We start from the raw sequence: 23,158 nt of genomic DNA, 5'->3' as shown, positions 1-23,158 counted from the left end.
CTCCCTCAATACATTTCTTCTGCCATTGCCGGCACAGGTCAGATGTTAAAATACTGAGACAAAAAAAAAGAAACCACCCTCCTCCTCCTCTCTCCCGCCCTTAACCCAGCGGAAGGAAAGGGACGCGGCTTTTATTTGTCCTCTCCTCTTTCGCCATCCTGCGTGTGAAGTAATTTCCCGCCTCTCCCAAGACGTCGTCTGAGTGACAGCACCAGTTCAGCCAGCCAGCATCTGCCCCTTGTCACGTGTATCCTCTCCTCACGGTTCTCGTCCTCACGGGCCAGCCTCCTTTCCCCCTTTCCTGCTGCCAACCGCGCCGCTTGGCGCTAGGTACAAATGGGGGAATCGGAAGTTCTCGGAAAGGGCGGCTCGCACTTCGACACTGGTGGTTGTACACGGTAAAGAAACAAAACAAAACACGCCACGAGAGATGCGGGATCCTGCAGGGGAAATCGGCTGGGTCGTTACTGTTGGACAGCCCACTTTGGAGCCACTAAGCCCAGGAGTCGCGCGTGCTTTAGAGGACGAGGAGAACAAGGAGGGAAACAGCCCAGTAAGGAGTTTAAAACGATGACAGCCTTTCCTCGCGGCTGGAAAATTATTCTGCGGGGCCTGTAAATTGGGGTCTGGGGCTTTCTGGTTGGGACATAGCCTCACTTTAAACAAGGCTTCTTTCTCCCATCGAAGAATATTTCGCTCTTTTTTACACCAAAAATCGAGATGTCTTTGTTCTAGGTATCATATGTCTGGGTGGGTATTATGGGAAATATCGCCTATGTAGTATACTAGTTTAGATGGAAAAGGGTAATCTGGTTTCTCAAAATCAGATCAGGAATTTTGCATTACCAGAAGATTTTTTTTTTTTTATGCAGCATTCTGATCTTACTATGTACTAAAAGATGGTCCAGTGTATTATTAATTTTTCTTCTGTTTAGTGCAGTTTAGTTTTAAATAGAGCCACACACTGCTGAACAGCCTCACTAAGCTGGTAAGGGCTTCCAAGTATCTAGGATCAAATTATATTACACAAAGTGAGCATGTTTGGTCTAGTGGTGAAGGCATCAGACTAGAAACCAGGAGACTTTGAGTTTTAGTCTTGTCTTTGGAGTAAAAGGCTGGGTGGCTTTGGGCCAGTCACTCTCAGTCCAACTTACCTCATGAGGTTTTTTTTTTTTTTTTTTTAATTTGATTTATATGCCGCCCTTCTCCGGAGACTCAGGGCGGCTTACAATGTGCTCAGCAATAGCCTTCATCCTTTTGTATATTTATACAAAGTCAGCTTATTGCCCCCACAACTGGGTCCTCAATTTACCTACCTTAGAAAGGATGGAAGGCTGAGTCAACCTTGAGCCTGGTGAGATTTGAACCTGCAGTAATTGCAGGCAGCTGGTCTTAATAACCAGCTTAATAACAGGGTGCCTTAGACCACTGTGCTACCAAGGCTCTGTTTTGTGAGGAAAATAGGAGGAAGGAGCATTACATATGTTCGCCACATTGAGTTTTATAATGTAATAAAGGTGAGATAAAAATAACATCAACAAAGTCCCACAGTCTACATATGCACACCCATTTTCCAGACTTATTTGGGGGAAGCAGGAAAAAGCAGATTTATGTGATTCTGTTAACTCCTAGGAAGCCTCAGTCATTTCTTTGAGAATACTTCATTCTATATTATTATTTGCTTCCTTTCAAATAGTTGGTCATGGAGGCAATTCATCTAGATGAACAATCTCCCTTGAATGCTGGAAACTCATTTAAAAAACACGAGAGCAACAAGAAAGGTATGTATATTTAGCACTAGTCTAAAATCTTCTCATTATCATTTTTCCTGATAATTTATGCTTCCTTCTCATTTTTGGAATCTTGATTAGTATTTTAAAACTCCACAAATGATTCTTAAATTTTCATAGTGCCAGGATTTGACTTAAAGGTGCTTTTCAAAACGCAATTGGGCTTTCTTGGTTTTTTCCTTGAAAATGTTTCACTTCTCATTCAAAAAGCTTCTTCAGTTCTGACTTCATTCTCACGTATGTTGGGTTGGTTGAAAATCCCCCTGACCTTTTCAGATATTTCTGTAAAGTATGGAATGGCAATGTTGCTTCATTTGTTGTTCTCTTCTTTGTTATGGAGAAACTCCTGCTGGATCTTTTTCTAGATTTGATGAAGGCCTAAGTTCTGAGGGGTTCTTTGATCTGTTTCCCCCTTTACTCATAGGCAAACCTTCAGCCTGGTTGTGTAGAGTTCTGATTACTCCCATTTTGTACTCCAGTGGGTAGTGAGAATCAAAATGTAATACTGATCTCTGGGTGAGAATCTTCTGGGTGGTTCGGTGTTGAAGCTTCTGTCTTCCTTAATGTTACTGCTCAGTCCAGGAAAGCTGACTATTTTTCTTAACATCTTCCCATGTAAACTTAATATACCTCTCCACAGAGTTGATGTATTTGGTAAAAGCTTCCACTTCTTATGTTTTAATCTTGACCCAAGTATCCTTCACATACCTATACCAGTGAGTGGGTGGAATTCCTATGAAGGAATCCTGTGAAGGAGTACTAATACAACATACGTGCACACTTTAAACACAAGAATACATTAAGGCAGAAGTTTGAAGATAAAACATTTCCAGATACAAGCTGAACAATGTGGTATACGCAGTACAATGCAGTGAGACGTGCAGATCTGAACATTGGGGAAACAAAACAACCACTTCACAAATGCATGGCACAGCATAGGAGAACAAACCCATCAAGACAAGATTCAACAGTCCATCTGCATTTGAAAGACAAAGGTTACTCTTTTGAAGGACAGCAAGGCCCACATTCTGGACAGAGAGGACCACTGACTTGAAAGAGTGATCAGAGAGGCCATCTTCATTAAAATTGAACAGCCCTTTCTCCACAGAGGGAGAGGAATACAATACCACCTATCTCCTATCTGCAACACTGTCCTTTCAGCAGCCCCAAAAAAGAGCCTTGATGGTACAGTGGTCTAAGCACCCTGTTATTAACACAGCTGCCTGCAATTACTGCTGGTTCGAATCTCTCCAAGGCTCAAGGTTGACTCAGCTTTCCATCCTTTCTAAGGTAGGTGAAATGAGGACCCAGTTTGTGGGGGCAATAAGCTGACTTTGTATAAAATATACAAAAGTATGAAGGCTATTGCTTAACACATTGTAAGCCACCCTGAGTCTCCGGAGAAGGGCGGCATATAAATCAAATTTTAAAAAAAAAGGTTTCACACTCATTTACACTCTGATTCAGGTGATACTGAGAGAACTGATAAACCTCCAGGTGGCCTCAATGACTCTCAGAGAGCTAACTCAGAAAATTAACCAGATGACTGCAAAGAATATAAATTTTTCTATTCCCCACCATTCAGTTCAGAACTGAAGAAGCTTCTTCGATGAGAAGGAAAACATTTTCAAGAGGAAAAAAAAAGTCCAGTTGCCTTTTGAAAAGCACCTTTGTGACAACCATGATCTGGATGATTGAGAATCTACACAGGCATAACAGGGATTGATATAAATTTTACAGAAGTTGAAAACTGACCTTGAAAACCAAACAAAAACAAAACCTGTAGAAAAATAAAGTTGAATATTTCAAGCATATACATACATTCAAATTTACTAATTTATTTAACTTTAAGAAATGTTAAATAAACCAGTAAATTAAAATAATTAATTAAATTAATAATTAATTAAATAACATTAACTTGCTTTCCATAAATAATTGATCTGATTTAAACTACAAGGGTTAAAAAAACAATCTGGGGTCACACCTCAGTCTAAGCCTTGAGATATTTATTTGGCTTTGCCTTAATTCATATATGGAATCTGTTTATAAATATAACCAGAATACATGAAACTACTTGGAATTGTAGAGGGGCTTGTAAGTAACCTATTGTATATTTATGTTGAAGTTGTTACTACTTTGAAACTCCAGGCAGGACAAAACTGCCAGGACAGGAATGGCAGAAATAGCAAGAGTTGAAACTTCTGATATGAAACAGTCCAGGAGAGACTTAAACTATGACTCCAAACAGCATCTTAGCTATTCAGTCTCCCTTCCTCTTCTTCCTGCTTGATAGTTGTTTAGTTACCAACTTGTGTTCTCTTACAGATACCCAGAAAATAAATACAACATCATTGCTCTGCCATCTAGTGATAAAAACATGAAAAGCCACAGCTTCAATTTTTCTGAATTGAATTTAAATTCCTTAAGCTTCCTGTAAAGTTTTGGTTTATAGTCCATGTTTGTGTCTTTATCTTAAAATAATAATTATTGATTATTTGGGACTTCAGTCATATTTCAGGCATGCCATAGCACCAAGATAGCATTACTTACACTTGTCTTTGTAGGGCTCAAGATGGGTGGTGCATCCTGCCTTGCCCTCCTTGATCATAGTATCTATCAGGGCCAGCTTTTGTGGGGGAGTTGAATATGAGAAATTATTTTGTAGTGATACTCCTTTATCCAAGATTGGTTCTAGTGTGATGGGGGAAAAGTTGAATACCAGATCCCCTTATGCTTCAGGACTCAATTCTCTCTATCATTATGTCAGGACATTTGTGGAGTTCAGCATGTGTCTATTTTGTGAAATTGTTACACTGTTGGATTCAATTTTTCTTCTTTGAATTTCTCTTTTTGTAAATTGAGTGTTCACAATCCAGAGTTATCTTTTTAAAATGGCCATATAAAATTTCTCAATAAGGTTTTTGGGGAGTTAGTCATACTTCAGTATCAGTTTTTAGCATGTTGGTACTATAAACTGGAGATGATGTTTAGTGTAATCAGGCCTATTACTGTTTATTATGCAAAAGTTTGTTATTTTTTAAATAGTTAATGTGTATTACGTTTTTTTTTTAATTTTGAAATGCTAAGTAGTTGCATTTGGGCCACAAGTTTCCCAGCTCTACTTAAAGGACAGCTTTAATGCTTTAAATTTCACTATTAAATCATTACGTTGCAAACCTTATATAAAAGTAAGGGAGAATGATTTCAGTTTCTAAAATGACTTTTAAAAATTTCTCCATAGGAGCACTTACAGATATTGAAAAGCTTTATCAAGCAGTACCTCAGCTTGCAAATGTATTCAGAATCAAAGGGAAAATTGGTGAAGGTGAATATGATTTTGCTTTAAAGTTTTTTGAACATCAGAGTTATGAGGACTATAGATCATCTATCCAAATTTTCCAGATAAATTTTATATAAATTATTTCTGAGTTTAGTGTTATTACTTGCCTGCTGTGTCAAACCACGGACTGGATTATCTGAAATCTTGTAATTAATGTGTCCATTTTTAAAAAAATTAAACAGTACGGAAGAAGACTAATCAGTACTTTGGAATACAGAGAGAATTTACTGGCCATGTTACCCAACCAGTAAGCTTCTTAGCCACCTCTAACCATATTGCTAGTTTGCCTGGTAGATAGGTTCTCTTAGCATCCTACAATGAATAGTAGGTAGGAAAGAGTTAATTCATTTGTTCTCTATGTCATAGTTCAGATTCTCTTGTCTTTTTTTCCCCCTCTGGGAACTGTTTTAAACTTTTGTTTGCAATTGCAATAGTTCTCTTGGCTTTTAGATGTAGCATTCGTAAATAGTAAGCAATGTTTCTTCAGGCTATATAGATGGAAACTTGCATGACTGAGTATTCCCCATAATCCTCACTGCTATCAAAAGTCTTAGAAAAGGCTAAGAAATAAACTGGTTGCTCCACGATGCTAGTTTTCCATTCAAGTAGTCCTTGACTTATGACCTTAGGATGCACGACAGCCTGCATTTACAGCTATGTGCAGCATCCTGTGATCATATGACCACATTTTACAACACTTGGTGAAAATCAGCATTTACTTCCAGTTTTCATCGAAATTGACCCATAATGAACCATTGGTTTACTTAATGACCATGGCATTAACATAATGACTGTCACAAAAAAGAGATCATAAAAATCAGATCAATCTTATGGGTAACATGCTTTACAACTGTCATAACTTATGACTATGATAAACAGGCTCCATTATGCTTTTAAGGTCCTCATTATGCTTTGAGGACCTTATGCAAGAATTTCTCTTTATTGAGAAGAAAAGTATGTAGCTATGTGAGTTTCTCCTGCAAGTGAATTGGAGCTGCCCAGTAAGCAGATTTACCATTTCAAGCTATCATCAGGTTTGTAGCTGACCATTGTAAGTCTGATCCATGTTCTGGAACAATACAGGTAATCCTTGACTTACAACGATTTGTTTACTGATTGTTCAAAGTAACAACAGCCCTGGGAAAAAAATGACTTAGAACTGGTCCTCCGTTGCAACATCCCCATCGCCACGTGATCAAAATTCAGGCACTTGGCAATTGGCATGTATTTACAAAGATGCAGCATCTCAGGGTCATGTGATCACCATTTGCAACCTTCTCAGCTGGTTTCTGATAAGGAGAGTCAATGGGGAAACCTGGATTTCCTTGATGACCATGTGATTCACTTAACAACTGCAGTTATTTGTTTAACCATGGGAGGAAAGGTTGGCAAAAAAATAGGGACTCACTTAGCAACCGCCTTGCTCCCAATGGATATTCTGATCCCTATTATGGTCATAAATTGATTATCTGTACACATAGGAGATACCCAACTTCATGCTTCCTGTTATTTCGACATTATTCAGGATTATGGCTTGAGTATAGTTGCTTGCTTAGGACTTGTCCATGAATGTTCTTTAGTAGAACTCTTTTTTTCTTTATCTCTGAGGGATTAGAAACCTCTTTGAAGAACAAGGAAGTAGTTCTACAATAGTATCACATGCATAGATAGCTGTGTTGCTGAAACAGCATCAAATTAGGTGAAAGGGTTTCAAAGAAGGGAGAAAATGTCATTAAAGGAAAAAAGAAAAGAAGAAAAAAGTTATTATTTCAAGTAATTACTTATTTTTTCAATATACTTTTTACTTTAGCTCAGAGCAGATTTTAAAAAATGGAAATTGTTTAAATAAATAACCAACCTTGTCTGAATTAGAGCAGAAAGTGTATTCAGAACTTTAAACTTTACAAAGCTGTAAGAATCACTACAGAAGTAAAGTTGTTTTACAGCAGTTTTTCTCAATCTGTGGTTCATGGAATAAAGTTCTATAAAAGTAATATAAGTATCTTTGTTTTGGGAAGACAAATCAACTAAGGTGGATGATTTTTTTTCTCTCCAAAACCTCTGAGTGGACAATAAAGCCTGCAACATGGATGAATTTGATTAATGTGGTGTTTGGCTTATATTCTCTTTATTTATTTTTGATACAGAAAGCCCATGTGGTTAAATCTTTTGTCTTAAAAAAATAAAAATCTAATATGCCCTTCTCTGGATTGTATAGAATCTATTCTCTGTACCCATACTTTGAGGACATATAAATCCATAAATTTGGAGAATGTCAAAAAATAAAAAACAGGCAAAACAGGCCTGTTCTTTGTTTTTTTATTTTTTTAAATCCCAAGTGTACAGCTACAATACAGTGAATATAACCTTCTTTCTTACAAGTTCAGCCGAACTATGTATCACCATGACAGGGCTCATGTTCTTCCAATTGTACAGTGCTTTTTAAAAAAGAAAAGAAAAAAAAAACGAAGTTTAAAATTGTTTATGCAAGGATCCAAAAAGTTTTTTATGGGGATCTGGTGGTTTAAAGAAAGAATTTATGAAAAACAAAATTAACTATTAATTCCAACTGGAAACTACTAATTTTTTGCTAAATATATCTATATTATTTTTGTAGGAACTTTTAGTTCTGTTTACTTGGCAATAGGCCATGTACGAGGAGGCCGTGAAGAAAAAGTAGCTTTGAAACACTTGATTCCTACCAGTCATCCTGTACGAATTGCTGCTGAACTTCAGTGTCTCATAATAGCAGGGTATGTATGGACACAGAAGTATACAGAGATCTTACATTTCCACAAGATTCACAATGGGCTTCTTAGCATTTGAATTACTTTGATTTATGCTTTTTATAGAGAAATAGTTTTTACTTTTACACACACACACAGTCAGTCCTCAATTTACAGCCACAAGTGCAAAATTTTGTGAGAAATTTGTTAAGTGAGTTTTGCCCCACTTTATGACTTTTCTCACCACATTTGTTAAGTGAATCACTGCAGTTCTTAAATTAGTAACATGGTTGTTAAATGCATCTGGTTTCCCCATTGCCTTTGCTTGTCAGAAGGTCACCAAAGGTGATCACACGATTCCAGGACACTGCAACTATCATAAACATGAGTCAGTTGCCAAGCATCCAACTGTAAATCACGTGACCACGGGGATGCTGTAACGGTCAGAGATGTGAAAAATGGTCGTGTCACTTTTTTCTGTGCTGTTGTATCTTCGAACGTTCACCAAATGAACTGTTCTAAGTGGAAGACTACCTGTATATATAAATGGACCATGAAATAATATATAGGGACTCTATATATATTATTTCATTTGTTTCATTTCGTTTAGTGACCATTCGGAGTTACAATGGCATTGAAAAAATGACTTTTGATCAGTTTTCACATTTACGACTGTTTCAGCATCCCCATGGTCACACAATCAGAATTCAGATCCTTGGCAACTTACATGTATTTATGAAAGTTGCACTGTCCCAGGGTCATGCGGTCACTGTTGTAGCCTTCCAACAAGCAAAGCTAACGGGGGAAGCCAGATTCGCTTAACAACCGCATTATTCATTTAACAGCTGCAGCAATTTGCTTAACCATGGCAAAAAGGTCGTAAAATGGGGCAAAACTCACTTAACAACTGCCTTGCTTAGCCACAGAATTTTTAGGCTCAATTGTGGTCATTAGTCAAAGGCTATCTATATTCTAATACTGGTGAGGTTCTAATATGCCCTAAAATTAATTAAAGAAATAAAATTGTAAAATAATATAACCTAAACTCTACTACTCCACATGTCTATATGTATATAAAAATTGTTGCAAAAACAGTTGAAATGATGGCACAATTGTTTCCTTAATGTGCGTAATTTTTTGCTGGACATAATTTAGGGCATTATATCTAAGCCTTGGAAAATATTTTCAACATATACAAGCATAGATGTGAATATTTTAAATCATCTTTATTGTGTATCTTAAATTTGTATCTCACTTCATGATTGTGAATGTCCTTAGAATTACAAAAGTAGTTTTGAAAAATGACAGCCATTTTCATAAACTTGTTTTCTGTCCATTGATGTCATCAATGGAAAGCTGTTAGTATGAAATGATTTTCCTTAAAGAATATTGAAATATTTGTTCAGAAAAGATCTGTGGAAAAATGCTAACAATGCTATGTTCTCTCTTTGTGAGAGAACTTTTTTTTCCCCCCTTTTGGTAGAGGACAAGATAATGTCATGGGAGTTAAATATTGTTTTAGAAAAAATGATCATGTGGTAATCGTTATGCCTTATCTGGAACATGAATCATTTTCGGTGAGTTCTAAAAAAAATTTTATTAAAAAAATTAAGAGAGTTTGATTGCAAGTGGATGCACGTTTACTTATTACAACCTTCGTACAGGACATCTTAGATTCTCTCTCATTTGAAGAAGCAAGAAACTACATGTTTAACCTCTTGAAAGCTTTGAAACGCATTCATCATTTTGGTATCGTTCATCGTGATGTCAAGCCCAGTAACTTCCTGTACAACAGGCAACTGCAACAGTAAGTCTGACCTACCTTGTAGACGTTATGATCTTATGTGGTAGGGTGTATTAAATCTAGTAAGTTAATAGTGTATTTAGTAAAAAATAATTGAGTCACGAACGTCTTGACAAGGTGAAGAAAATGAAGTATTTATGGTAGATAAATTGTAATGGTAGATGGGAGGAGATATATTGAAGTCATGGCCTGCCAGTTTGGTAAAATGGTAAATTTCCAAATCAATTTTGCCACATTTAGCAGACTTGTTCATGCATACACGGTTTTTCAGTATGTGATTCTTATTCTGTTATTAAACATGGATATTAAATGTGATATAAATGGTATTTCAATATCGGAATAGTATTAAACAAGGAAGAAGTTGTTAGATTCTTTTAAAAGGAAAAGTGAGTATTATCATTAACTTTGTGTTTTTAATTGTCTTCAGATTTGCATTGGTTGACTTTGGCTTGGCACAAGGGACTCCTGAGACAAAAGTGGAACTTCTCAAAGTTATTCCATCGGAAACTCAGCAAAGGAGTTCTGCATACAACAGACCTCCACTAACTGTGGGAAGCCAAGTTACTTCCCCAACATCAAGGCAGCTCGTTCATCAATCAGCTACAAAAACAGCTAATAAAAGGCTTTCTTCCATTTCGCAAACACAGATTAAACAAGGACACAAAAGAAAGGTTCTAGTTTCTTTTCTTTTTTCCCCCCCCCCCATAATTTTGCTGGATGGATTTTTTTAATAAGTAACTTTATCCAACAGGGGGAGATAGAATACCAGAATAATATTTCATTCTGTTTCAGAGTTTTTGTATTTGTATGAAATATTGAAGGAATATCAATATCAGATATCATACAAAATTGGATTTTATTACAATAATTATTCTTATATAATATTTTATATGAGAGTGTTGTGTATTAATGGGTTCAGATAGGTTACTACAGAATAAACTGGGTCTGTTTCATTACATATCTTTTCATATTAAGGTGTAACTGCTCCAAGAATTACACTGAATAAATATGGGGTTTGTCTCAGCAGGTGGCAATGTATGACCAACTAAATATGGACTTGGAAACCCAAATTCCCATCTCATGTATGGTGAAGTGGTTAGGCTGTTATACTGATATTGGGGAGACCCAGGTTCTGATCCACCTCAATCCCAGCAGCTTACTGAGTGACTTTGACCCAAGTACAGTTTCTCTGCCCATCTAACTCGCAGATTGATTGGTTATATGTCATCCGGTCACAAATACTTTTCATGATGATCTGACCTTAGCTGGTCCTTCAGTTTTTCCATCATCACTATAACCGAGTCTATCTACATTGCTGGCAATTTCTTCCCTTTCCTCTGACTTTCCCAGCTTGATAGTTTGCTTCAGAGAACTAGATTTTCACATAATGTCTCCAAAGTAAGATAATTTGAGCCTGGTCATTTGTCCCTCTTTGTGATGATTTGTTCAGTTGTTCATTTGTTTCTTTTCTTGGCGCTCCATGGTTTTTCAAAAGTCTTCTCCAATGCTAATGCTCGAAAGCATTAATACTAGTTTACTTTTGCTTCTTCAGAGTCTTAACTTTCACTTGTACAGAACTCTGTGTTGCATGGAGTACTGTAGCTCAGGGATTCCCAACCGGGCCACAAAAGAGGCAGGAGAGCACTTGTACAACCAGTGGGTGAGCGTGCACGCAATTCTATTTGTACAGGTGATGGGGGCGTCTGCCTCTTGTGCAAATGGAGCTGTGCATGTGCTCGCCTGCCACTTGCACAGAACCATCCCCTCCCCCCCCACAAGTCCACAAAGCCAGAAAGTTTGGGAACTGCTGCCATAGCTTGTACAATTCTGATCTTTGTAGGTACAGATGCATCATGGTATTTGAATAACTCTTCCAAGACCTTTGTGATTGGTCTACCAAATGCTAGGCTGTGGTGTGTTTCACAAAGCTCGGCAGTTCGAATCCCTAGTACAGGTCTCCTGCATAAGCAGGGGGTTGGACTAGATGACCTCCAAGATCCCTTCCAACTCTGTTACTGTTACCGTTACTTTACTGTTAATGGTGGATCCTAAAAGGCAAAAGCTATCCATTGTTCAGTACCATCATCGTTAATTGTAATGTTTGCCTGCCTGGCATTAGTTCGATCATTATAGTTAATTTTAGTCCCATATTTTTACCATGTTCCTTGGTTTTTATTACTAGATCTTGTAGATCTGTTATATTTTTGACTATTAAGGGTAATATTATCAATAAAACACAGGTTATTCATGGTTCTTCTTCCAGTTTTAAAACCATGCTAATTTCCCACTCTCTCACAGGGATGTTTTTGAAAAATGGGAAGATGCATCATTATGACTTCAGCCTTGCGCTTCTGAGTAAAAACAGGATAATAGATAAACTACAGTGGTTTTAGTATTTGCTCATTAATTAAAGGATGTACTGCTATGAATTAGAAATAGAATCCTCATTGTCCTTTCTTGACCTCACAGGAGGATGCAGACTGTCATTCTGTTCAGCGTTCGGTTTTTGGGGAGAAAAATTTCAACGTGCGAAGCTCAGCATTTCAAGCCCGTTCCACAGTTAAAGTAAGTATTCTTAATTACAGATAAATCTAGTGTATATTCAGAGGAACAGTTTGTCTTTGAACAACCACCTTTCATTCATTTATTCATTCAGTGACCAAAGTTACAGCGGTGTTGAAGAAATGGTAGTTATGTCTAATCCCTAAATTTACATCCATTGCAGTTTCTCTTCAGTCATGTGATCAATCTGGACGTTAGGCAGCCCACCTGCACTTATGAGTACAGGGGCACTTTAACTTCTCCCACCTATCTTTCTTCCCATCTCTGCCCTTTTGGCCACCCTGTACTCTGCCACCTCTGCCGGCCCTGTGCCATACCAATTAAGTGGTTGGGATAGTGGAGGCTTTGCACTGGGGAACTGGCTGCAGCATGGGGCTTGTGGCAGTACTTTGCAGTGATAGCAGTGCTAGTGGTGCCGGAGCTGAGTTATAGGCTGAGGGTCATGGTGGCTGGTCTTGATTGGTAAAGAACCAGGGCAGTACTTTAGTCCCATTGCCATCGCCAAGGAGTGTCACTGTGCAGGGTGGCCAGAAGGGAAGAGATGGGGGGGGGCAAACACGAGTGGATGGAGTTCAAGAGAAGGCATAGGTTCAGGGCTGGCAGGGACCAGGGTGAATCCTCACCTAATGGTCATCTGGAATTCAACAAGGACTGTCGTGGTTGTTGCCACTGAATGATGCAGTCATGTGATGTCATGCTTTACAACTGCATAACTTAATTCTGGTCCCAATTACCATCATCAACCAAGGTCTACCTGTAGGTTGACTTAGGCTTCAATCCTTCCCAAGGGCGGTAAAATGAGGACCCAGATTGTTGGGGGCAATATGCTGACTGTAAAACCGCTTAGAATGGGCTACAGAGAACTCTGAAGCAGTATATAAGTTTAAGTGCTATTGCTATTACAAAACATGAAGCCTGGACTGGTTGAGTTCTGCTAAGCAATTAGGAAATAGGAATGGCATTTTATTTGTAATGTTTTTTTTTTATCCACGTAATTTGATATGTTTTCTTGAGTTTTTAAATTTAACTCTTTTTTTAAAATAGTTATGCATTAGTGCGGCAAATCATTATCGGTCTCATGAAATAAATCAGTACTGTGTTTTGAGTATGCCTTTCATTAAAAATGTAACTTTTATTCTACCCGCTCCTAAAGCAACCCAGGATAATGGATATTCCAGTTAGGAAACTGTCGGTGAAGAAGAAGGCAATTTCAGTTGTGAATAATGGTTTAGGCAAGAAAGCTGCCAGCGGCACCCCAGCTCACTTGACCTGTGACTGTTACGCAAAAGATAGCATCTGCAGCATTTGTCTTTCAAGGTAATTCATTTTTGATGCAGGAAAAAATACTCACTCTGTTGCCAAGCAGCATTAAAACTATGGATACATTAGTGGATTTACTAAGCAAATGCTACATTTAGAACGTTGAAATGTAACAGTAGAAAAAAAATATCAAACACTTTGTTCACCCACATGATTTTATAATGGCGTACATTTTCCGTACAAGAATTCTCAACACCAATAAAGACTTGAGCCCTTTCCAGTTCCGTTTCTCCATTATAGCAATGTCAGTTTGGGAGGATGTCAGATAGAGAATGCATAGGTATAAAAAAGTAGATTTATTATCTACTTGCTACTCCTTTCTATATAAACTGATTTAGTATCTGCTAGATATCTCTGGAGATTCTCAGTCATCCAGGACATGGTTGTCCCAAAGGTGCTTTTTCAAGAGCCAATTGGACTTTCTGCTTTTTCTTTGAAGACGTTTCAGAAGAGCTAAAGAAGCTTCTTGGATGAGAAGCGAAACATCTTCAAAGAAAAACCAGAAAAAGGTTGCCTCTTGAAAAAGCACCTTTAGGGTACCAGCTGGATAGTTCATACAAGTATCAAAACAACAATCGTAGACATAAAACGGTAGAAAAAATAAAGTCAAAAATCTATAGGATAAGCTTAAATAGATAAGTTCTCTAAAATCATAATGATATAACTACAAAACAAATCCTTTTGCAATTCTATTCATGATTATTATTGAAAGAAGTGTGAGCTGTATGTATGTATTCCCAATACAGAAGAAGGAAACATTTAAAAAGGTTGCAGCAAGATATTAGAACAACCTTCCTTAACATGGTGCCTCTAGGTATATGATAGGTTCAATTTTTAGGCTTCCAAATTGGCCTTTGACTGCTGGCAGACAATTCTGGAGTTGAATCACAGAATACTAGAAATCTGTCCTATTATCTTGCTAGCTGTCTAATAACACCATATGAAAGAACATCCTAGATCAGGCCCCCACGATATACAGGTAACATGTGGCCCACCAAGCAGCCTTGTGTGGCCTGCAGATCTTTTTTAATAAAAAAATAGTAAACTAACAGCAATCACAGAGGACATGCTACCAAGCACCACCAGCGGCTCCAGTATTCCCACTGTTCCCCAAACTACATTATCATCATTCCAATAATTTCTTTGTGTGGCCCATGAGGATTTTTAATGTATCCATATGGCCCTTTGCCCTCAAAGAGTAGAGCGGGCCTGATCTAGAAAGTACTTTGGTTATGGAATGTTCTAATTGTATGTTATTACTTTCTAATTTTTTTTTCTATTTAACCCCAAGACGTCAGCAGATTGCCCCAAGGGCAGGTACTCCTGGATTCAGAGCACCAGAAGTATTAACAAAGTGCCCTAATCAAACTACAGGTACAATAAATTGCACAAGCTACTTAATCCAAGAAACTATTAAAATTGTTAAAATTTTACTTTATTAAAATTGGTTAGCTAAAATAAGAACCTTAAATAGAAACTATCTTTATCCAAAATATTTACTAAGATATTTCTATTTTAAACAAAGGACAACAAGTAGAAAGTTCAAGTGATTTTAATTTTGTGCTAGTTTTTTTTTAAAGTCCTTGTTCTGAATATGTAACATTCATTAGCAAGCTGGCTTAGAACAAGCATAATTAACATAATATTCTTGCAGGCAGATTTTTTTAGAGATTCAAACTGAAGAATATTTCATATTTTTAAGCAGATGGAAACTAGCTGTTAGATGAGGAACTTAAGCATTTTGAGAATATTAATATTACCTCCACCTGTCTGTCAGAAAACATCCAAATTGATGCTGTTTCAGTCAGTATATCTGAATTTTACAATATGTTTTCTTTTTTAAAAAAACTTGCTGCTGCTGAAACATTAATGTCTATTGATGTTTTTAGGATCAATACTTTTAGGATTGCAATGAAACGGATAGTGAGGAGCCCACGTTTCCTCCTGAAAAAAAAAGTCATTCAGGCTTATTAGAAACATTTTGCTACAACTTAATTTTGAACTAATTCCTTCATTGATCTTTCCACAATGGCTTGTTTTACCCTTTTCTTTTCATAAATTGCATTTAGTATTTATAAGGTATTATTGCAGATCCTTTGTCCTTGCTTGGTTCTTCCTGAAGTTCATTTGGAAAAGATTATAAAATATGAAAAGCCAAAGAAATCCTGGGAAGACCGCAGTCTTATATTGAACTATATAAAATACTGCTTTCTATATAATATGCTTTGACTCCTTAGATTTTTTTAACACTGGGAATGAATTGGAATAACTAGTCATTGTTACTAAAGTCTTGTTTCTATTTGCAGCAATTGACATGTGGTCTGCAGGAATTATATTTCTCTCTCTGTTGAGTGGTCGGTATCCATTTTACAAGGCTAGCGATGATTTAACAGCTTTGGCACAGATCATGACTATTCGTGGCTCCAGAGAAACCATTCAAGCTGCTAAAACATTTGGTACGCAGGTTTTGTTATTCTTTTTCGAACCTGTTTGTAACTTTACTGTAACTTTATTATTATTTGTCTATATGTAGATAATTAGGATTATGTTCATGGATTTCTACATAACTTCAGATAAAATAGCATTGGAATTCATTCATCTAAATGTCAGGACCAAATTTCTTAAATCATGTCAGGCTTCTAAATAATCCCATAGGAAACAAACATACAAATCAAATTAGCGGCATCCAGTTTGCGAAATGAAAAGGCTGCAAGCAAATATGTGGCTAATTAATTCTAATCAATGTTACTGGCTCTGAATCACTCCTCCTCAGATCTGTATTCCTCTTTTATTCCCATTCTCCTTTCCCAGAATTGTAAACCAGACTTCTTTTTGCTGCATTTCTCAACAATAGTACAGGTAGACCTCGACGTATGACCACAATTGAGCCCAAAATTTCTGTTGCTAAGTAAAACATTTGTTATGTGAATTTTGCCCCATTTTACAACCTTTGTCGCCGCAGTTGTTAAGTGAATCACTGCAGTTGTTAAGTTAGTAAAATGGTTGTTAGGTGAATCTGGTTTCCCTATTGACGTTGCTTGTCAGAAGGTCGCAAAAGATGATCACATGATCACAAGAGTCACAAAGTCATTAATATGAGTCAGTCACCAAGCCTCTGAATTTTGATCATGTGACCATGGAGATGCTGCAATGGTCACAAGTGTGAAAAATTGTCACTTTTTTTCAGTGCTGTAACTTTGAACAGTCACTAAATGAATTGTAGGTCGAGAACTACTTATATTCTCCACAGAAAGACTGCCAACTGAAGGACTTCAATTCCCAGGTTTGCTTCACCTGGATGCTGTTCCTCATTTTCCATTCTACCTACAGTGTTTAGTTGTAGTTATCTGATAATCATCCAGAGATATTTATGCAAAGTACTTCGCACTAAATATCAACTTACCACAATAAAAGATCATGATGGGGAAAATATTTCTAAATCTGTCAACAAAATCCTATTAAGGCAAAATCAGCAATTCAGTAAACATAGTGTATATTTGGCACTGCAGTGAAAATTATACAGATCAAATAAAAGCCACAGTGTCAGTGCTGCTTTTGCTGCACTCCAAAGAGCCACAGGTATTCAGTTTGAATACACTTCAGATAATGTAGGGATAACAAATTTTCACCAAATTAAAAAGTTTATAGATTTCCATCAAAGCAACAGCAAAAAGTACAGACTCACTGTTGATAGTGGCAGTTAAGTCTTTGTTTATATGTCTTGGGTATTGTGTCCCCTTGTAGTGTCTTCTGAGCCTCTAATATTAGAATTGCTCAGTAGATACAATCTTCTGCCTCTTCCTTCGTAGGATAGTGCAAAGTAGCTCAAAGATATTTTAAGCTTGAAATAGCTTATTTGAGAATTCCATACTGAGAACAAAACTTGCAGGTCTGACTTGTAAGTCAGGTACAGAATAAAACAGGCTGCTTTGTTTAGGCTGTGAAAGACAACATCCATTTCTAGCAACACAGTTTCAAGGGTTTCCAGTTGATGAGGTGAGTGCAGCCATAAATTGCATAGTTGAGGTCTGGCTAAGTCGACTCTTGGCTGCTGTATCTTCACAGTCATGCACAGTGGGACCAACATATGCAGGACAATCAACCCAGAATTTGACAGCATCACTTATTTTTTCCAGAAATACATACATACAATGTGAGATGTGTTCCTTCTCCCTCTCTCTTTTTCTTTTTCTCTTTTATCTCTCCGTGAATCTGTATAGACATATTGTCTCAGCCTGGGGCAATGCACTTGTGCTATTGATTACATACCCATACCAGTGTATCTAATATTGCCAATGAATTCAATAAGAATTGTCTTAGCAGTGTTTGCTGTTCTGTATTTCCCTGCAAAATAGCAGTATGGAAGATGAATTGCCATTGTATGTCAAGTCTATACATGTAAAATTTGGAAGAGCGAAATCAATGTTTCACTTTTAAAAAATTGGTTTCACTAAGGGACCAACGGCTGCTACTTTAACTCTTTAATTGAAGTGTTGGACCCTGTTGCAGAAAATGGCTGTGCGTTCTGAAGAACCTTCTAACAAGTGCTTTTTATTTAGGTAAATCAATCTTGTGTAGCAAAGAAATCCCAGCACAGGATTTAAAGAAACTTTGTGAAAGGCTGAGGGGAAAAACTACCAGCTTTGACAATTCGGCAGGTGACGTACAGATGAACCCTTCTCAGGAATTTGCTTTACCAATTGGAATAGGCAACGCGTCAGATTCTGCCCTTCAGGCATCCAAAAAGCATACGCAATATCAAAAACAAAGCACTCACGAAGATGGTGGTAAAGAAAAGAAAACCATACAAAAACTGCCTGAATCCAAAGGATGGGACAGAGTTCCTAATAGCGCCTATGATCTCCTTGATAAACTATTGGACTTAAGTCCTGCTACAAGAATTACAGCAAAGGATGCTTTGCTGCATCCCTTTTTCAGAAACGTGAAGCAATAAAAAGACCTTTGACACTCTATTGTATGTGTGGGTGTGTTAAAGTATTATTAGAATTGGTTACTCTTTAAAATGAAACCAAAAATCTGAGAAACGCTATTTCCAGAGCAGTGTTGGTCTAGGTCAGGGGTATCAAACTCAAGGTCTGGGGGTCTGATCTGGCCCGCGGGATGCTTAGATCTGGCACACGGGGCTACCCTGGAAACAGCAAAGGACCAGCTTGCAGTGCCTCTGCCAGCGAAAATGGAGCTCAGGAGGGCTGCAGGCAGCCTTACCAAACCTCATTTTCGCGGGCAGAGGGTTGCAGGAAGCCGTCGCAGCCAAAAACTGAGCTCGTGAGCCAGTTTTTGCTGGCAGAGTGCTCGGGCCGCCACAGGCGCACCCGACATGAGTGATATCGAGCTGGCCACGCCCATCCTGGCCCCAAGGTCAAACGCAACCCAGATGCGGCCCTCGATGAAATTAAGTGTCACCCTTGGTCTACGTGTAGTTAAAGTAGTAAATATACTGTTTTTCAGACAGGTTTTTAAACAATTTCAAAGTGCATTTGATTGTTTCACCCCTTTGTGGTGCATTCAGAAATGACAACATAAAATCTATATAATGGGATTGAAATCTGAGAAGAGTTACTTTCTGCTATGTTCTTGGGTTTTAGCAATCCTGTTATATCATGCAGCTTCCTAATATTTGGTTTAAATTTGGCTGGGGGCAGATATGATAAATGAATTATTCTGGTAGGCAATGAATTAATTATATATTTTAGTTTCACAGATCTGGGGGGATTGATTATTATGATTTGTAACTTCTAGTTGTTGACAAATGCTCACATAGTTTGTTTTCAACAGAAGAACATTAATTTTAGATATAATGTAAGATACATGTAAATGTAGCTCCTTTGAATTGTTGGTGGGGAATTTTTGACAGTTTAATCTTAATAAAGTAGTAGAGGATATATATTGGTAAAAGTTAACTTAAGGCATTGCTCAAGAATTTATATTTTATGACTAGGAAAGAGTATTGAAAACACTGACTCCAAGGACCTGGAACTTTTTCCTCTTAAGAGCATATGATATCATTTACTTTCTATTTCATATGCCTTTGGAACTGTTATCTTTTCGTTGTATAGACTACAATATCTTTTTCTTGTAAAAACAATGTACAGATACAGCATTAGCTTGTTGATTGGTATGTACCACTGTGTTATAATTTTGTGATGAATTTATTAGAATGACCAAAATAAAATCATATTTTTTTAATAAAAAATAAAAGCCATTATATAAAATATAACAAATGCTGATTTGGAAAATTATGTCTGCAGACAAAAGATAGCATGTTTGTAATAAAAGTAATCTGTACAAATTACAAACAGATCCCAGTCAAAGGGCTGCCTTAGTTCTTCGAACCAATTTTCCAAGACAATAATAAGCTTGCAAGGTAGACATACTTTAGAATGATATAATATCCCTTCTGATTTAAAAAAAAAATGTATAAGATTGGAATGAATGTTCAGTTAACTTGTCTCTAATATAAAAATGTGTTTTCTATATGTAAGTCTAGGCTCTGCTAAGTAAGAATATATCTCTGATGCCCATGGAGAACAGTAATCTGCATTAGAAGCATTCTGTATTCAAGTAACCATGGCGAAACTAGAGTCAAATCTTACTGCAGTGTGAAATGAAGAGGCTTGCATATGCTTTATTTATTATTATTTTTTAAGGACTGCTTTCCCAAGATCTCTGTTTGTTCGAATAAAGCTGGAAGGTTAGTTTTCTTACATTTGTATTGACTTTTTGGTATAGAATGGGGAAAAAAGTTCCCTTAATTGAAAAATAAAAAGATTAATAAGTCAATTTAGAGTAATTCCCAAAAGATGTGAGTTTAAGATCAGGAAACTAAGGTTCAATTCCAGAGTTGAGAGTGAAAGCTTATGGTCTTGACTCAAAACATATCCAATATGTCTCAATTTAACTTAGCTTATAGGATCGCTGGGGGTAATACAATTAGAAAAGGCAAAACTATATGTGTAATCTCAGTGGATACATAGAAGATGGGATGTAAATCTAATAATTATGAGGAATTATCCATTCATTCATTCATTCATTTTCTATAGCTGCCCATCTCGGTCAATGATTGGGCGGCTTACAATTCAGAAAATATACTACAATCAAAATATAAAAACATGTTAAAACAATACAAATAATAGCAACTTCCAAAATTAATATACATAGCAGCCAAGATACTTGGCCAGTAAGCAATGCAGCCAGGAAGCAGGGTTCTTAACACATGCAGCACCCTAAGCTCAGAAACACCCAGGTGTTAAGGGCCTTACAAAGGCTGAGGAAGGTTGAGGCAATTCTAATCTCTGAAGGGAGAATGCTTCATAGGCCACTGCAGGGGAAAAAAACCCATCTTCTAGTCCCAACCAGCCAACACACTGGCCAATGGGATCTGCAGCATGCCCATTCTGCTAGTTCTGGCTGGAAAAAGGCAAACTCTCAGGTGTGCCTATCCCAAGCCATGTAGGGCTTTAAAGGTAACCACCAGCATCTTCAGTTATACCTGGAAACACACCAATAACCAGTGCAGCTCACACTGAAGTGGCATTACATGTGCCATGTATCTGGCACCATTTATTAACCACACAACCACGTTCTGCACCAGTTGAAGTTTCCAAATGATCTTCAGGGGCAGCCCCATGTAGAATGTGTTACAGTAGTCTAAATGAGATGTTACAAGGATATAAGTTAGTGTGAGCAGGGCTTCCCGGTCCAGGTAAAGGTGTAGCTAGGGCAGCATCTGAAGGTGTTCAAAGACCCTTCTAGCCACAGTTGTCACCTGTTACTCAAGCAGGAGCTGCAAATCCAGGATTACATTCAGATTGCACACCAGGTCTGTCTAAGGTAGTGCAACTCCATCCAGAACCAAAGATGGAAGAATCTTGTCTGTCTCTGGAGGGTCTAAATACCCATAGTCGCTCTGTTTTGCGTGGATTGAGTCAGAGCCCTTCGTCCCAACCAACCCCAACATCCCCCAGATACTGGGATAGGACATCCACAGCATCGTTCAAAGGGCCTGGGATAGAGATATCTCATCCCAAACTGATGGATCACCTCACCCAATTACTTCATGTCAAAGTTAAATAGGGAGAAAGAATTCTCAGTCATCCCCACAAAGTAGGGTCCGTGGACTGGATTTCTCTCCCTCTATACCTCCAGTCAATGGACTGGAACCGGCCCTGGAGGAAGGAGGCGAGCCAGAACAATTTCTGAAGCCAGTCCAGAAGAATACGATGATCAACAGTTCCATTTTCAAGCAGTTGTAGGTAAATTAATAATTAAAATTAAGCTTCCTTCAAGTTGAGCTCAGCTCTTCATTATTTTATGGACATACTTATGCCACTTTCTTGGTAGCAATATGGAAATGGCTTGCCATGGCCGCCTTCCAGATTATTTTGATTTTCCAGTTTAACCTACAGTCCTGAAATCTCTCAGCTATGAAGGTCAAATTCTGCCTAGTTTCTGCCCAAAGTCATTTAGGTAATCCTACTTGCCGAAACCAATAACTATATTACTAGTACATTAAAAAAGGAAGCCATTTTGAACAAGACCCCTATGACAAACTTTGGCATAGTTCTGTCAGTATCTTCATTTGTCATCTTGCCCTAGTTAGATCTTTCAGTGTATCGTCATGAAAATAGTTATAATGCTAAAACTATAAACTTCACTGTCTGAGGCCTAGAGGTTAATACATCTGCCTAATATGCAAGCAGCCCGAGTTCGAATCCCAGAAGGGTATGGCTAGCTGATGAGAGCTAAACAGCTTGAAATAGCTATACTAGTCTTCCTTTATTTCTTTGTTGGCAAATTTAAATTTAACACAAAATAGTTTGTTGCGGAAGCGACTGCCTGCAAAGGCTCCTGGATTGGGGCCGAAAGGCGAAGCAGTATGCTCCGTCCCATAATTGGGTAGATCAGGTTGCCCTGATAGATTGGTCTCACTGGAAAAACACTTCACTGTGTGATGCAACAAAGATGGACCAGAGCTAGGGAGACCCAGCTTCATAGTCATTCTTAGTCACAGAAATTAATTGAGTCACTTATCCTTAGTGTTACGGTAAAATGAATCATTTCTATGCAAGCTGCCTTGAGTTCTTAGAGGGAAAACAAGGAAATAATTCTAGCAAATAATTGTATGCAATAGATATTAATAAATTCATAGGCTGGATTGCCAGAGAGCTCTTATATATGTGTTAATACATGCTATCACCTGTAACACTCTTCATAACACTTTCTGTTAAATTTAGAATCAAGTCTGCACCATCCTCCTTTCTATATAAATTCAGCTACAGAATAAATAATGGTGCATAGCGGCAAAATAATTCGTGTATCAAGTGAAGTGATGGCATTTCTTTCATTTTTTGCAGCTTTTTGGAATCAACTCTTAGGGATAAATGTTTGCAGATGTCAGAATATTGATTGCAGAAAATCTTGAAACCCACAAATCCCTGGGGCCTAGGTCTTAGTAATTTCTGCTGTTTATGTAATTTCAGCACAGCACGTCACCGAGAAGTTATTTATCTAAAAGAACCGTGGCCAAATTTGGCAGGCAAAGCTGCTGCAATGCTTATGAAGGTACTGCTTCCTTCGTTCTTTTCTGCTACAGTAA

General features: G+C 37.6%; 1 protein-coding gene across 3 annotated transcripts; it reads left to right on the top strand.

Moving 5' to 3' along the window:
* Positions 1-308: 308 nt before the first annotated feature.
* CDC7 (cell division cycle 7) lies at positions 309-19,265 on the top strand. 3 transcript variants are annotated; one of them, XM_070939404.1, is made up of 12 exons: positions 309-398; positions 1,697-1,781; positions 5,032-5,115; positions 7,748-7,883; positions 9,340-9,433; positions 9,521-9,663; positions 10,088-10,331; positions 12,130-12,225; positions 13,376-13,539; positions 14,834-14,916; positions 15,849-15,998; positions 18,102-19,265. In XM_070939404.1, exons 2-12 carry the CDS (start codon positions 1,703-1,705, stop codon positions 18,494-18,496), a joined length of 1,668 nt encoding a protein of 555 aa, XP_070795505.1. In that variant the 5' UTR covers positions 309-398; positions 1,697-1,702; the 3' UTR covers positions 18,497-19,265. The 3 variants fall into 3 exon arrangements, with proteins under 3 accessions (XP_070795505.1, XP_070795503.1, XP_070795504.1); XM_070939402.1 differs by having other exon boundaries at positions 309-553; XM_070939403.1 differs by lacking the exon at positions 5,032-5,115 and having other exon boundaries at positions 309-553.
* Positions 19,266-23,158: the final 3,893 nt, after the last annotated feature.

This window comes from Pituophis catenifer, unplaced genomic scaffold, assembly GCF_029215685.1.
Source record: "Pituophis catenifer annectens isolate HBS135680 unplaced genomic scaffold, rPitCat1.0.hap2 SCAF_3, whole genome shotgun sequence".
NCBI lineage: Eukaryota > Metazoa > Chordata > Lepidosauria > Squamata > Colubridae > Pituophis > Pituophis catenifer.
The sequence above is the reverse complement of the archived record's forward strand: the minus strand, read 5'-3'. Positions and strand labels throughout refer to the sequence as shown.

What these genes read in the sequence shown, in the direction of transcription:
- CDC7 (XM_070939402.1), top strand. Translation starts at nt 431, where the DNA reads ATGCGGGATCCTGCAGGGGAAATCGGCTGGGTCGTTACTGTTGGACAG. An exon ending in TGGAACATGAATCATTTTCG is followed by an intron (nt 9,434 to 9,520) that starts GTGAGTTCTAAA and finishes ACCTTCGTACAG; the next exon opens with GACATCTTAGATTCTCTCTC. An exon ending in TACAACAGGCAACTGCAACA is followed by an intron (nt 9,664 to 10,087) that starts GTAAGTCTGACC and finishes AATTGTCTTCAG; the next exon opens with ATTTGCATTGGTTGACTTTG.